The 17414-nt window shown below is 40.6% G+C and overlaps 1 protein-coding gene across 1 annotated transcript; it reads left to right on the top strand.

The window, feature by feature from the left end:
- The first annotated feature begins 1714 nt into the window (after window positions 1-1714).
- Window positions 1715-16988, top strand: lhx5 (LIM homeobox 5). Its single transcript, XM_086054301.1, has 5 exons — window positions 1715-2497; window positions 5063-5286; window positions 6179-6459; window positions 10631-10796; window positions 13622-16988. Exons 1-5 carry the CDS (start codon window positions 2325-2327, stop codon window positions 13960-13962), a joined length of 1185 nt encoding a protein of 394 aa, XP_085910427.1. The 5' UTR covers window positions 1715-2324; the 3' UTR covers window positions 13963-16988.
- The last annotated feature ends 426 nt before the right edge of the window (window positions 16989-17414 follow it).

Genomic DNA, 17414 nt, shown 5'->3' with positions numbered 1-17414 from the left:
TGTGTAATGTCATGCGTTCGCTGTTGCATTAGTCCTTGTTTGGCACCGCCCTCCCTCGCATTCACATGCATGTGTGCCCTGTAGTGCAGGTATTGCTTTTGCCAACCTTCTTCCGCCTCACTTTGTCAGTAGTATCAGAGATATGTAACAGTCACTGCAGTGTGTCCAAATGGCTTATGATAGGCAGTCGATGGGATGACTTATTTGCAGAGGTGAGCATTTTACAACATTTTGCTGGTCCATCATCTGTCATCCGTCAGCAGCCGGGGGAACCCGTCCCTCATTTGTCAGTCCTTCGTTTTTTTGTGGGGAACTGAATTGTAATCGTCAGCCGTTAGTCCATCAGAAGTCCGTTGGTCCGTCAATCCGCCCCCCACAAAAAACGTCAGCAAAACGGGCGTCCGTCAGTGACGAACCGGTCCGTCAGTCTGATGGAATGCCCACCTTTGCTTATTTGCGTCTACTGTAATAACTGATGCGCAACCCTCACATCATTTTTTATGTTGTGCATTAGTCACTACAGTACAAGCAAGTAAGTCATCCCATACAATGAAAAAAGGGATTTTCAAATTACCTCTGTCACTACAGTGGATGACAATGTGTTCAATTTCCATTTTTTCTTTATGGGATGATTCCCTGTAGTCACTGATATGCAATTTAGCTATCAGACTTACATCAGTCACTACAGTGGACGTTAATATGTCATCCCTATATGCTGCCATATATATTTTTTTAGCTGTTGTTAATGTTGGGATGTCCCTTTTGTTTGTGTATGGAAGACACACTAGTCCACTGTAGTGACTGATGGCAGTTTTTGATGTCAACATTTTTAATCAGTGGATGCAAGTCAGTCATACCAAACATTGTCATTCACTGGTCAGCTGTTGTAAGTGAAAAAAGAAATCCCAGTGTATAGCATTGTATAGGATGACACACTGGTCTTCCACTGTAGTGACTGCTCACGTAAAAAAAAAAAAAAATGCTGTTTTTACGGTAAAAAGCTGGCAGCTGTGGTTGGCGAAAAGCTACCATTTAATTACGGAAACACATTTTCCGTCTATAGGCCGGTCCGCCTCTAATTTGAAACTATTCCGTCGGCGATTCCGACTGCAATTTCACATAGGTCTACCACATACACGGAATGCCCAGCTTTGCACTTTTCTACCTTCGGTACTCAAAACGCTTCACACACTGTACCTCATTTACCTACTGATGACGCAGCTACTGTTTCTTACTGTAATTCCTACAAACAGTTTTACAGTTTGATGCAAGTTTTTGATGTCAACATTGCGCATCAGTCACCACAGTGGACTGTGTTTCCTCCCATATGCCAACAAATTTGATTTTCTGTACTTACAATGGCTGACCAGTGTGTGGCAGTGTATGTGATGGCATATTGGCATCCACTGTAGTGGCAAATGCACATCAGCCACTACAGTGGATTACTGTGTCATTCTGTAACCAAATGGACTATTTTGTAGAAAATATATAGCACAGGGTAGGATGCCATATTTGTGTCCACTGTGGTTTTAGTTGCGGTAGTCACACCAGTGTGTCCGGTTATGACAAGTGGTCCACTATGAAACTTCACAACAAGCAATTTTGACCTTTTACCATCATATTGACATATGAGGAACAATGTCATATTTGGGGATGGGGGGAGGGGGGGATGGCGGGGGGGCTCACGACCAATTTTTGGGCCCATCTCGGTTCTGCCCAGCTTGACATCCAGGCCCACTGGAGAAGCCGTGAGCTCGGTATCCATGACAACCAAAGCCTCGCCGTGATTGGCTCTCCCTGCGAGGGAATTAAGGCGCGCGTCAGCCAATCTGTGTGCGTGGGGATGGTTCGTGGGTGATGGCGATGGCGACGATGTCGAGGTGGAGGGGTGCCTCGCTTGTCCACACCGCGTGACAATCGGCCACAGTGACGCGAAGGTGGCGAGGAGCCCGCAGGACACGCGTGGAACACCCCCCCTTCCAAAAAAAAAAAAAAAAAAAAAAAAAAAAACAGCCACGAGCACGCGCACTTTTGCAGGATATTCTTCTTGTTATGATTTTGAACAAATCAGGTGCGCGCGCCTGATCACGGCAGAACACCAAACAAGCAAGTGTGGATTGTGGATATAACAACCAGAACCGAGCCGGTACCTGGACTTTTTTTGTTGTTGTTTTTTGACAGCCCACGCGGCAGGAGAGAGGCAGCGAGTGGGGTGTGGGGGGGGGGGCGTTGGAGGATCCACGACGTGGTTCCGCGTGGAGAGGCCTTTCAAGCTACTCCGTAGAAGGGGGAGGTCGGCCGTGGGCTTGCCGCGGGCCGCAGACATGATGGTCCACTGTGCCGGCTGCGAGCGGCCCATCCTGGACCGGTTTCTTCTCAACGTGCTCGACCGGGCCTGGCACGCCAAGTGCGTGCAGTGCTGCGAGTGCAGCTGCAAGCTGACCGACAAGTGCTTCTCGCGGGACGGAAAGCTCTACTGCAAGGTGGACTTCTTCCGGTAGGGATGAGAGAAACCGAAAAACAGAACAAGAAAAGCAGCATTTTGTCATTTGATTCTTATTGTGGTGCGCTGTCACTGCTTTTAGTTTGTATTTTAGTTGTCATTCTAATTTGTGTTGTTATGAAAGAAATATGGCATCCTATTGATTTTAGTTAGTGAATATTTAAAAATATAATACAAATAAATAAAGGTAGCCTGTGTTATTTTGGTCACTTTATTATTATTATTATTATTATTATTATTATTATTATTATTATTATTATTATTATTATTATTATTATTATTATCAGGGAGATATTTTGTTGTTGTTGTTTATTTAAAACTAATAATATTGATAGTAACATTCTGTGTGTATTCTGGCTTTAATCATTCAAACTAGTCCAAAGCAGCTTTTGGGGGAAAAAAATTAAAGTTGTAGATTTTTTAGTTACCTGATAATATAAAACTGATAAAATAATTCAAGCCGAATTTGTTTCATAGCTGACCAATTGAATTTATACAATCAGACGGTTTTCCTATTTTAAAAAAAAACAAAAACACCAGCAAGTGTTGATCAATATGCACATTCACAAATGAATCCACAATCAGCGTTTAAAAATAATACTAATTAAAGCTGTCATATTAAACTCACATGATTACATCTCCAGTTTAGAAAATAATGCACATTCAGTTCAGCCATGAGTATTCGGGCTTTAACAAACGAGTTCGTAATAATAATATATAAAGCCAACTCGTTACATAGCTATCTATTTTAGCTGTCTGTTTTAATTCACATGATTGCTTTGCTATTTTTAAAATGTATGTGCCAAACAAGCTATTAAACAGATTTTAAATAAATAATCATAATCAAAGCTAAATCGTTCGCTCGTTAGATTTAAAAATAAAATCATGTACGTACAGTTACGCATATTCTCGCTTTAGTCACCCAGTAAGCAGCTTTCCAAAATAATCCTAATTAAAGCAAAAATTGAATATTCGAATTGATATAATGTTTCCTATTTTAAATTAATACTCCCGTGCAGCCGCATGTGTATTCGGTCTTTATTTATCCAAATAAGCCAATAAGCAGCTTCATTTTTAACAGTTTAAATGCTCTTAAAAAACGTCAGGCATAGTGAGTGAGTGAGTGAGTGAGTGAGTGAGTGAGTGAGTGAGTGAGTGAGTGAGTGATTGGGGCTCGTCCCGGTGTACCTGCACGCATGCAAATGAGCGAGCCATTAGCGGCCGCCCGGACTAATCACGCTAATGTATCCAATTGTTGTGCAGAGTGGACACGCCACGCAGCGGCGTGCATGAGAAAGGCGACAGCGTAGAGTGATACCAGGGCCCACATTAGTTTTAAAACAATAAGAAAAAGAGAAGGCGGGGGTCTCCCCAAGTTACCCCCCTTTACACACGCACACACTCAGGTGGCCCTGAATTAGCTGCTTTGTTTAGTTATTTATTGTTTTGATGCCAGGTGATGGCAATTTTTTTTAAATTGGTGGGGGGTGGTGCAGTCCTCCCACACACGTCTTATATGGATTAAGAGACGATTTCCACGCCTAAAATACATCCCACTCTGCCTAATCCCGTCTCATATCCTTGGCTACAATGTGCTGATTGCCACTAATGTGTTTCGTGAAGGTTTATCATCACGCCCACTCTGGCTTTTCCCCAAAAGTATAATAATAATAATAATAATAATAATAATAATAATAATAATAATAATAATAACAACAATAATAATAATTCTAAACATTCTAAAATAATAATAATAATAATAATTATTATTATTATTATTATTGTTATTATTATTATTACACATACCTTATGTTACATTTTGTGTGTGTTTATATCTACCTAATCTCTCTCTCTCTCTCTCTCTCTCTCTCTCTCTCTCTCTCTATATATATATATATATATATATATATATATATATATATCATATGTATGATAAGGCTGATTGAAAATGTGATTTTTAAATTATGTAGTCATTCGTTATTCTTATATCAACCTTTCCTATACAAGCAACTACTTTTTAGAGAACGATTTCCATATGTAGCTTCATACTTGCGACCCTCGTGCATGCAAAGAGCAAAATAAATAATTGTAAATCAAAGACATATTTAAAATAATAACATGAAAGGATCCAGTGTCAACATGATTTGTTTTTTATTGCTCTAAATTTTTATTTGCGTTTTGTCAGCTAAAATACAACAACAAAAAAACAGACAACTGAAAAACACACTTTATTGTACCACTTCATTCATGCCCTTACACACAAATGTTGGCGTTAATGTGCATGCATAATTCAGTGATAAATTCAACGTTCCCTTTTTTGCAGTGTTAAGACAAAATCTCCGTAGCCGTTTCTTGCTTGGCCTTCGTCAGCATCCTCCTGCAAAGTTGTCCGGTCCGGCAACCGCTTTCGCGCCGTTTGCTTAATCCCGGCACTGACAAACAAACGGCAGGCAAACAAAGACTAAAACAAATCCTCTCTTGTGTTAGCTCTCTTGCAAATGTTTTATTTTCTTCTTCCCTTGCCCCCCTTTGTGCGTGCAAATGCACGAATGAATACAGGCGGTTCGGTACCAAGTGCGCCGGATGCCTGCAGGGCATCTCGCCCAGTGACCTGGTGCGGAAGGCGCGCAGCAAAGTGTTCCACCTCAACTGCTTCACCTGCATGGTATGCCACAAGCAGCTGTCCACCGGCGAGGAGCTCTACGTCATCGACGAGAACAAGTTCGTGTGCAAGGACGACTACCTGAGCTCCGCCACCATCAAGGAGGTCAGCCTCAACTCAGGTACGGAAAAAAAAATTGACACAAATCAACACTTTCACGTAACTTCACTCTGGAATGGTAAAAATTGCAACGTTTTCGAACGAATGAGCAAAAAATGTACCTCAAGTAAATAATGCGGGTTACTTACTAGGGGAACCACTTTTGGGCAATGTTTCGCACCATCAACCAGCAAATTGTACCCAAAAGCCCCCCAAATTAACACTATATGTATATATATATATATATATATATATATATATACATATATATATATATATATATATATATATATATATATATATATATATATATATATATATATATATATATATATATATATATATATACACATATATATATATATATATATATATATATATATATATATATATATATATATATATATACATATATATATATATATATATATATATATATATATATATATATATATATATATATATATATATATATATATATATATAAATGTTGGTAATGTACAACCTTTATTTTTTGTCAACAAAAAACCTATGTTTCTTCGACCCCCCACCCCCCCACCCCCCTCACCTCCGAGTACTCTATTGTTATTGTCATTACACGTCAGGGTCCATTGGGGGTCCTACTGTCATTATTATCGACAGACACTGCCACGTCCCCCCTTCCTCAACACACATGCGCGCGCGCACGAACACACGCGCACGCACGCACACGAACACGCACACACGCACGCACACAAAATCGTGACACTCTACATGAAATAGATCTACATTTGCTCTTTATTTCTGATCAAAAATATTTTTAATAGTGAACGAACATTTAATACGCTCATTATTTTGTCAGTGACTTCTTTTTGTATAATAATTAACAACAACAACTTTTTTCCCCAACGGTGCACTACCCTGCGTGGCTGCAGTGTCGTCGTGCACGGACCGGAGCCTGTCGCCAGACCTGCAGGACGGCGGCCTGAACGACGAGCTGAAGGAGGGGGACAATTGCACGTCGTCAGACAAGGAGACCAACAACATCGAGAACGAGGAGCAGAACTCGGGTGCCAAGCGGCGGGGCCCGCGGACCACCATCAAGGCCAAGCAGCTGGAGACCCTCAAGGCCGCCTTCGTGGCCACGCCCAAGCCCACGCGACACATCCGGGAGCAGCTGGCGCAGGAGACCGGCCTCAACATGCGAGTCATACAGGTGAGGAGTCGGAGGACCACCAGCAAAAACACCCGAGTGCCGTTGTGACAAATGGCCACATCGCAGGGCTCACTTGGCCCTGAATAGCTTATCCACATGCACACAAAAAGTTACATAATTATACAGTCTTGACCTTTTTACCCTTGTCGGTGTGTGACGGTTTCTTACATCAGCTTGGAATCTTATACAATATTTAAGCATTTGGGGGATTTTTTTTTAACAGGTTATCCGTCTTATCTGCCTTATGCACTCATTCAATAATAAAGGCTTCAATTATGGAAATACAGTAATACACAAAGAAATACATTCTAATATTTTTAAAAGTAGAATATATGTATTTTAGGTTTTTTAGACGGTTTACTGAGGCATACTCCCAAAACTATACCACAGACCGCCACATATTCATGGTTTGGCACCCGTGAATTAACTCATTGATGTTTTTTATTTTTATTTTTCTCAATGATTCGGGGTTATTTTCTTCTCTAATATATTTATAATGGGCATCAATTATATGCAGATTTTCACTATTTGCTGGCTGGCCCTGTCCTTATTCTCGCTCCACTGCATTCAAATTGATTTTAGTATGACTTTATAGGGTCACTGCATTGACCGTCTACAGCTATATTTAAACATTTTGAATAGGTATACTATAATTTAATATATATTTATATATTTTATATATAATTTCCTAGTATGACTGTATATTTCAGGCAGAAGTAGTTAATCACACACATGGCACACAGATGACCTTCCAGAAAATGTTGAACTTGACATTTGCATTTTTCTGCATGCTTTAAATGGGAAGGCTTTATCTCTCAAAGAAGTCCACAGTGTGTTATAGAGTCCTTCAAAAGTGTGAAATTACCCCCAAAATGATTAAAACATTGATATTTATAATCACGCACAGCACATACAGGATCATTTGAGAAGTGAGACCCCCTGCAGGGAAGGGTGAAAATGGGAAATTTTGCTGCATGCTTTGAATAGGAACAAATACTTTTCTTCACATTTTCCCCCTCATTGGGTCTGAATCTCTCAAAATGTAATATTTAATGGTGATGTTTTTGTCTTAAGTAGTTATTCACTTGAATTTTTTTTATATAAACATGCCTTGCAGAAAAAGGTAAATGTGACATTTTCCTGCATGTTTTGAATGGAATAGAAACAGATCATTTTCTCTTTGAAGGTCACACTCTCGTTAAAAAACAAACAAACAAACAAACAAAAACCTCAACACTATTCAATAACAAAAGATTGAAAATCCCCCAAATATTATTAATATTGATATTTACCGGTATACTCCTGGCAAAATAATTCTGCTGCATGCTTTGAACACAAAAAGGTAGCGCCATCTGGTGTACAAAAAAAATCCTCTTTGAACCCCATGCATTGTATTGGTTTGAAATGAAGATAAACGGCATTTTCACCAGTTTTCATTGTGAAAAGTGTCGCTTTTTGAGCAACGTTGACATTTTACGCTAATTTCAAATAGCAAAACGGCTTCAAATTAATAATTGATTTGAAATGAGTATGGCAAAATGTCCCTATAGGCTCTCGGAGTTAATTGTGTCATTAAATTGCACAAAAGACAATTAGATTTCTTTCAAATAATGTCACTGTACTTTACTTTGCTAAATGATGTCATCAATAGAAGCGTCCCAATACTTTTGCCAAGAAACAAAAGCTATTTTAGAGTGATTTTTTTCCCCACGTGACAGCATTGAAAACTACATTTTAACCTTTGCGAAATCACATTTTATTGTTCCTTCCGCCATCTCCATGTCCGCAGGCTTTCAATTTCTTCTTTCCCCCTCCCAATTAACATCTACACACCAGGCTAGACAAAAACACACAAATACAACACAATATGTGTGTGTTTTTAATGTGTTTGTTTCAGTCACACAGCCGTGAAATTAGTCATAGGTGGTGGTCTTGTTTTAGCTGAGGGGCCACCGCACGCATGCGGGAACCCCTCTTGTGTGTGCATACGCGTGTTTTCATGCGCGCACACGCACACACACACGTATGAGGATGTGTGTCTGGGCGTGCACAATGTCAGGATGATTAGCGCCATCTCTGCCAAGTGTGATGTGGCTTTTTGTGCGCTGGCTGTGATTATCGCTGATTTAACAGATTTACATATGCCCCCCACTCTCCTTTTTTCCCACCTCTGTGTCGCACACACACACACACACACACGCACACGCGCACACCGCTTGCGTGTGCGCGTATGTGCATCTCCATCCATCCATGCTTGCATCCATCAGTGTGTTCACACCGTCAGCCACCCTCAACACCCCCGTGTGTGTACGTGTGTACAGTGATCCGAGCCAAAATAGAGGCTGCGTTTGGGCCTCGCTGCTTGTGTTAAATAGCAACGCTCCCCCGGCGTGCGTGCGCGCGCCCGCGCGTGTGTGTATAATCTCTGTCTCTCGAGGGGGAGCAAGAGCATTTCCATAAAAATGTACCCTACACGTCGACGATTGTTCTCAATAAGCAGGTGTTGCCTCCGTGTGCAGCCCTATGCATGTGCGTGTGTGTGTTTTGTTAATGTGCATCACAGTGGGACTGGCTGGCTGCTGTGAACAAGCATGATTCTGCAGCACAGGCCAAAACAAGACACTGTTTGCTGCTTCTGTTGTACACAACGAAGGCGTTGCAAATAATGGAAATGCATTCATCAACTGTGCAGGTGTTTCTTCAAGATTTTTTTTTTTTTTTGATTTAGGATTTACAACATGGGCGTTTTTATCCCATTTTTGGGGGTGCCGGTACACCCCTAAATTGAATCTCAGCACCCCTAAAATGTAAGCGATTATTAGTTTGTTTGTGTATGTCCTTTTTAAACTAACCCTAACCCAAAGCTAGAGAAGTGTGTTAACACGCAATATTTTGTTGGACTGTAATATTCTAACAACTAAATTACAGTAACGCCCCCTCTCCTCTAAAATGGTTTGTTCCACCCAGTCTCTCCCACCTCTCTCCGACTGGGCTCTGAGCACCCTATTTGCACAGATGACTACGCTGCCTTCAACTGCTATACAGACAATACAGTCGCGGTGTAAGGAGTAAATACCTGGCTTTAACCTAAATATGGAGAACATTTTTTACCTTCAACCCTTCAGTGCCTTACCAGTCCTCATGATTGAGGAATTTAAATTTAGCTCATTGTTTATGTTGCTAGGTATGACTTATTAATTTTTAAACATTTCAGGTGGTCAGAGACAGCACCACTGTCCCCTGTTTGAATTGGAATGGGAGACACTAGCTGTATTTCCTGTGTGTATGTTAACGTTAAAACCAATGTGCTGCTGAGAAGCTACCTGATTGGATGCCCATAAACAAAAAGTCTTATGCTTCTCTGGAAGGAAATGGCGGTAAAATGTACAAAATGGTTAAATGTATCTTGCCTGGCCAGGAGCATAGCACCTCTAAACCTCTGATTCTATCTTATTCTAATAATAATCTAGAATCGCCCCCTGGTTTACAATGGGAACGTTTTTATAACATGAAAGGCAAAACTGACCAAACTGGTCGTCAGGGAATCAAATGTACACATTTCGTAAACATCAAACACAATTTAGATGTTTTTGGAAACATAAAAGGTGATTTTCAGTATTCCTGATGGAGACATAACGGAAATAGAAATAGAAATATCAGTTCCTGGGTCAACGCTGTCATTGGCACGTTTTTAAATGAAAGTTAGCAAAAGCTCATTTATTTATTGTTGTTTTTATGAATATGTGTTTTGGTGAATAGTCACCGATAATTTAGGAGTCTGTTTTTGTAAATATCAAGGACAAATTTGTGTCTTTAATAAACCTCACATTCTTTTTTCAAAATACAATGAGACAATTTTAAGTAGTTAATGACACTGGTGTTCATGAAGAAAATTTTGAACCTCAATGAACGACATGTACATTTCGTAAACATCAAGTACAATTTGGTTTGAACCTAATGAATATGTTTTTGTAAAATATCAAAGACCCTTTAATCATCAACGAATATGATGTCAGTTTTTTTCATTAACATTGTATGTTTTTGTGAACATCAAAGATTGTTGATCAAACCTAACGTTTCTGTAAACATACGTGCATACATGTTTTTTTAAGCATCAAAGACACGTTTGTCTTCCTCGTGTTAATAATTGTGACTGTCCGTCTGGTGGCAGGTTTGGTTCCAGAACCGAAGATCCAAGGAGCGGCGCATGAAGCAGCTGAGCGCTTTGGGGGCCCGCAGACACGCCTTCTTCCGGGGCCCAAGGAGGATGAGGACCCTGGGGGGCCGGCTGGAGGACCCGGACATCTTGGGACCAGCAGCCTATGGCTACTATGGAGGTCAGTTCCACTTAATGTCAAAAACCAAAAACACTTGTCGACTGACAACATCGATGCGGATTTCCAGGAGGTCCCTCCACTCTCGAGGCTCCGTGCCACACAAAAAAACTCTTTAGCTGTTTGTCGCTGTCACCTGTCACGGTTGAGAGGATTAACCTGTTTATTCCAATCAGTCTCTTTGTAAACAAATCCGTCAGAAAACGCTTTCGACGCAGCTCGCTCAGATTTAACGGCGCTATTTTTTTTACCGCAAGTGTTTGAGTTTCGACTGAGGGCAGGAGCTGGACTGATGGCTTAGCAGCCGGGGGTTTTCGTAACATAAAAGATAAGCCAGTCTTTGATGAGCTAAATGTACATTTTTTTGTATTGAGTCTTCAGGATCTAAATGTTAATTTTACCTAAATGTCAACGACAATTTGATCTTTACGGAACGTAAGTACAGTTTTTTTTTTTTCTTTTTTGCTACATTCAAAGACAATGTCATCCTCACAGTACGAGACAAACAAAAACAAACCTGACATGTTTTTGCAAATATCAAAAACAACATAGTCTTTGTGAACCAAATGTCTGTGTTTCTGTGAACATTAAAGGCAATTTAGTCATCAATGATCCGAATATTCATGTTTTTCACATTTAGTCTGACAAACCTCACATATGTGTTTTTGTACATATTCCAGAAATTATTTAGTCCTAGTCAACCTAAAGTATGAGTTCTTGTCAACATCAAAGGAGCGTCATCTTTAATGAACTGGACATACATGTTTTGTATAAACATCAAAGACAGCACTGACCTTGAACTAAATGTTCAGTTTTGGTAAACATCAATGACACGCCAGTCTTCGATGAGCCTTACCCTGCATTTTGTTAAACATCAAATTCTATTTAGTTTCTCAGCATTCAGGTTTTTGTCCACATCAAAGACCATACGTGGTTTTGTAAATACTACAACACTGAATCGTAGTGACCCTAACATCCATGTTTCTGTCAATATCAAAGACAATTTTTTCTGCAACCAATCTGGCGTATGTTGGTGTGTGTTTGGAAACATCAAAGACACTTTTTGACCTATGTCAATGAACCTGACATAGGCGTTTTTTTAAATTGTTGTAAACATTGAAGACAATTTCAAGTCTTCAATGAGTCTCCACGCCTAGTGAGAACAAAACCTTCATCTCCCGCTCTCGTCTCCCTCGCTTTCTTCACCCGCCGCTTTTCAGGCCCCTTTGAGGCGCCGCTTAGGCCGGCTCGCTCGCCCTTTATTCATGTGTGTGTGTGTGTGTGTGTGTGTGTGTGTGCTACCCCTTTGCACACTGCCTGCAACACAAGCTTTTTGCCTCCTCTCAAGGTCGCTCCAACCAACAGGCTCAGGGGTACATTATTTCCATTTAAACACCTTTTCAATCAACTGTTGCAGTGTGAAAATTAAGAAAGAAGAATCACAAAAAAAGTTCAGCAGAGGTAGAGCCTGAGGCTGTTTGTCTGTGATTTGACAGAATACTGCTCTGTTCACGCTGAGACATCTGCGCTTATGAATATTTTCCGTCAAGTGTTTACGTCAGCACAAGCCGAGGAAACAGGAAAGCGGACAGATGGGTTGATAGATAACAGAGGGATGGGTGGCTAGTTAGCGGATGGATGGGCTCATTGTTGGACGGATGGATGATAATAGAAGAGTAGACGGATGTGCTTGTGCTTCGATGATGAAGGACGAATGGAAGGGTCGGGTATAGGTGGACAGATGGATGGGATATGGATGACTACACAATGGGTGGATGAGTGGGAAGATAGATAACAGATAGATGGATGGACTGAGTAAGGAAGAAGACAACGTCTTGGACAACAATGCCATAGTCCACAATGTCACTGATAAAAAACGTCATTGACTAAGATGTAATTGACAATGTCTTAGTCAACAACGTCACTGACGACAATGTCATAGTGTCTTTTGACGTCACTGACAGCGACGTTGTTTACAAAACGTCATTCACAACATCTTTGAGGGTATCTTTGATAAAATCGTTGACGTCATTGACAACGATGTCATAGCCAAAAATGTCATAGTCAAAAAATGTCTCTGATAGTGTCTTTGATGTCACTCTCATCTTCGACGGTAACATCATTGACAGCAATGCCAGTGTCAGTGAGAACATTTTTCAATAGACAGTCATTTTAAACCATGTCACTGACAAATATCTTCGACATCAATTTCAAAATCAAGCATCTCATTGACTAAAATGACATTAAGTGTTTTTGATGTCATTGACGATGTGCCTGATGTTATGCCGACCGTCTTTGATAATTGACATCAGTGTCATTTCCATCTTTTTGCTACATGACTAATCAAGTCACACCCAACGTCATTGACAACACTTTAATGTCATTGTAAATAGATTTTCTGTGACATAGAACATATTTTACAACGTCCTTGACAGCGCCTTTGACTAGAACGTAATTGAAAGCAATGTCTTTGGTCTATGAGGTTATTGCGAACCAATGTCTATGGTAAAATCACTGAGCACATCATAGTCAATTGTGTCTTTGACAACATCAGTGCGAGTGTCTTTGATGTCACTGACTATATATTTGTCACTGAGAACATATTGGCAATATCCTTGACCGGAGCGTCATTAAAAACATGTCATCATTGACAATGTCTTTGATGTCATTGAGAACATCTATGACATCATAATCAACGCTGACTTTGAAAGCAACGTATTTGACAACATTGTCATAATCACGAATATCAGTGACGAAAGCATCCTCGACAGTGTCCTTGATGTTCTCGCGAGCAACGTCCCCATAACGTGTGTTGTTTTATCCTGCAGAGTACCAAGGGGACTACTACGGACCAGGAGGCAACTACGACTTTTTCCCGCACGGCCCCCCATCCTCGCAGGCCCAGTCCCCCGCCGAGTCCCCCTACATCCTGGGCTCGGGACCCGGGGCCATGGAGGGCTCGGGCCACCTCCCTTCGGATGACCAAAGGTTCACGGACATGATCTCCCACGCCGAGACGCCCAGCCCCGAGCCGGGCTCCCTGCAGCCCGTGCCGGGGGAGGCGTATGGGGGCGGGCCCAGTCCTCCTTTCTCACTGGCCAGTAACTCCAGCTACAGCGCCCCCATGTCCCACCAAGGCCCTGAAATGGGCGAGGCCGCGGCCTGGTGAAGCCGCCAGAGACCCTTGACAGGCTGGGAGTTACTTTTTACCAATAACGGACGGCTTTTCACTGCTGGACTATTGCTTAGAAGTGTAGAGACGTCCCGACGAGCTTTGTTGGAATACTGGACTTCAATTATTTACAACAAAGACTGCGCCCGTGGTACAACAAAATCACAATAGACACAGCAACACAAAAAGGGACTTTTTCTTTTTCCTTTATGTTCATTTCTTGCATTTGAAAGCCAAACGTCATCCTTTGTAGCTGTGTTCACACCGCATAGCTGCTAAATTGATTCAATGGAAGTGTAACAGTAAGGGCCGGGATGTATTCGCTCGGAGTCCACGCGGTCTCTGTGGCGCCACACTTCGACATGATTAGATGTGAACATTTCGTTCGACACGTGGTGAGCGTTGGTTGTTTTAACGTCACATCCTGCCACTGATACTACCTTGGAAGAGGGCAAATTCAACGGTTGACTTCCGCTCCTTCCCCTTTCCCGCATCGATACCATACACCAATGTTTCCCAACCTTTATCGAGCCAAGGCACACATTTTATATTGGAAGAATTTCATGGCACACCACCAAATAAAATGTCACACAAAGGATGTATACAATAAACCACAGCTATTTGCGAGGGTAGGAACAGAGCCCTGAAACAAATAGCGAAAACTCCAATTTAATTATTTGTTTTAATCAATTGCCTATATAAATAGCTTAAACCAGAGGTGTCAAACTCACTTTCATCATACTTATGATTTCCCTCAGAAGGCCGTTCTGTCTGCGAAAATCGTATGAATGTATAATAACCTCATTATATTGTTAGCCTAATAGCATAGCTGCCCAAATCCTGTTTGAATGTTGTCGGAAAACACGAAAAAAAGCATAACAAAATTCAACAAACAAGAAGAGTCCAGTTGCCTTGCTTCGACATTTGCGGATCGCGGATCACCGTGACCTCAACGACTGAGAATCGACACAGACCGAAAGAAAAACACAATTTTTAGCAAGCTTTTTAATGAAAAAAAAAAAAAAGTTTTTCATAGATTTTGATAATAAGTTAAAAATGACTTTGGCAATTATGCTTTTACGCTAATTATATTATTATGAACACAAATACCCGTGTTTCATGGCTATTGTGTATATTTTAATAACATTTTCCAGAAATTATGGATCGTGACAACCAAATATTTAAGTATGCTATTGTTAACTATATTAAAAGGGGATTTGGTGGTGAGACCAATTTTCTGCCAAAATGAAAAAGACCAAATCCATTTAGCAACACACATGAAGTAGATGCACTTTATTTGCTTATGAGAGCCACGAAAAATATTATGCAGAAGGCCAGGCCTTGATTTTGACACCTGTGGTTTAAGCATTAAATATACGACAAACTAGGATCCAAAAAACTTTTTACATCATTTCAAACACATCTCCCATTTAACACATTTAAAAATAAATTACTTATGGATGATTTGATTTTTGGGGGGAAAAAATGCACCGGAAATGCTAAGACTGGTTCCATTGAAAAAAAAAAAAACTTGAGTTTGTGAATATCAAACAGTGAATATGCAGGGCATCGCAGTGCTTACATAATGACGGATACTCAAGTTAATTATATCTTCTGCCAGCTGGTTCTACCTGTCATTATATATCGCAAAGACATTATATTTTGTAGTAAATACACACACAAAAAAAATGCTGGGTTGTTTTCCAAACCCAACTCACTGGGGTAGCTGTGAATTTTGAGCAGATTGAGTTAGTTTTATCTAATGGTGGTTTAAGTATTTTTACCCAGCAGATTTGGGTTGAAATTTGATTTGGGCGGGGTGAAGATCTGAAGCTGCTCGCCAATTTGGACAGTTTTGTTGCGTATTGAAATTGAAGTAAATTTGATGAAACATTCTTTGAAAACATTGGTGGCGGTTTTGGACACAGGGATCAGGGTTCAAATCCTGGTCAGTGCAGATGATTCCCCACCTCCATATATATTTATACAACATATATACAGAGGAAGTCGCTTCTTTTTCTTAGAAAATGTTGGTAAAAAAAATAGTATTATTTTTAAAAACAGCGATTCTGATAACCCGGTAGCCCATTTCTTGGTAGCTTTAACCCATCAGTATGGGTCAATTTTACTCCTTGTTGGATCAAAATCTTGACCCAATGTGCTGGGCATAAATAACCCACCATTGGCTTGCTCCCTTTCAGACCCAGCATTGGGTTTGCTTTTTCACCCAATTTGGGTTACTTTTAACCCAGCAGTTTTAGAGTGAAAATGAGAATTTTCGGACCAATGATGTAAAACGGTTGGTAATTGTTGCCTCACAATGAGATGGGGGGGGGGGGGGGGGTGTAACGTGCGACCGATAATTTGAATGAAAAGGATCACATGCGCCTCCCCCTTTCTACCTTGGTCCCACTCCACAACATGATGATCATATGTTAAAACAAGGATGTCTACATTTTTATTCGGATACACACACGTACACACGGGCGGCCCTGATGTGCCCGTGCGCGCGCCTCCGGCCGACCTTCCTTTTGTTCGGCTCCCTTTTTCACAAGACATGTTTTAATGGAAATGATTTTCAAAAGCACACTAAAGCCATAATAGAGAATCTCCTTCAACAGCTGAGGTCTCCTGCCTCTTAAAGGGAGCAAACAAAAGAGGGGCCATGCAACATCTGTGGCGGGCCACACACCACACCCCCTCCCTCAACCGCCCCATGCCCCCCTCCCCCAACAACCACCACTGTTGGGCCTAAAGCGCCACCTAGTGTACGCCGCCCATTTCCGCCTCTCAGCCAAAATGAGCATTTATGGGTTAATTCATCCCAACATAATTTCCGGAAAGAAAGTGTCATCTTTTTTTTTTTTTTTTTTTTTTTTTTTAAGGTTGGACTCCAATCTTCTTGGATGTAAACACGAGTGGATGGATGAATGTGCGTGTGTTTGTGTGCGTGTGTGTGCATGTTTGAAGGGTTGTATTATTTCAATGTAAATAGCACTGGTAATAAAAACTGTCTCTTACAACCTGAAGCACTTTTTTTTTAAGACATCAAAGATGTGTTGAAACAGCAATGACGTCGACAAAACTGAGCCGAATGTGTGACAAAGAGGATTCTTTTGTCTTAAAAGATACCCTCGCCTATGTATTTTTTACAAACGACTTCTGATGACCCATTTAAATTTATGACTTTTTAACTAAGATAACACTTGTGTTTTGCTAAAGCTAATTTGACAACAAAGACAATTTGATCTTATCTTATCAATCTTATCAGTGATCTGACCATACATTTTTGTAAACATCAAAAACAACTTTTCATCATCATTGACTTTCTCAATGTTTTAAAAACATCAGGGAAATGTATAACTAACTAATTTAGGTTTGTTAATTACATTGAAATATGCGTTTTTCTAAAGTAACCCAACATTGAAGATAAGATGAGACAAATTTGA

This window comes from Filicampus tigris, chromosome 15 (assembly GCF_054856515.1).
Source record: "Filicampus tigris isolate MCC_2025a chromosome 15, RoL_Ftig_1.0, whole genome shotgun sequence".
NCBI classification, from domain to species: domain Eukaryota; kingdom Metazoa; phylum Chordata; class Actinopteri; order Syngnathiformes; family Syngnathidae; genus Filicampus; species Filicampus tigris.
Note: the sequence above shows the minus strand (reverse complement) of the source record. Positions and strands in the feature narration are given on the sequence as shown.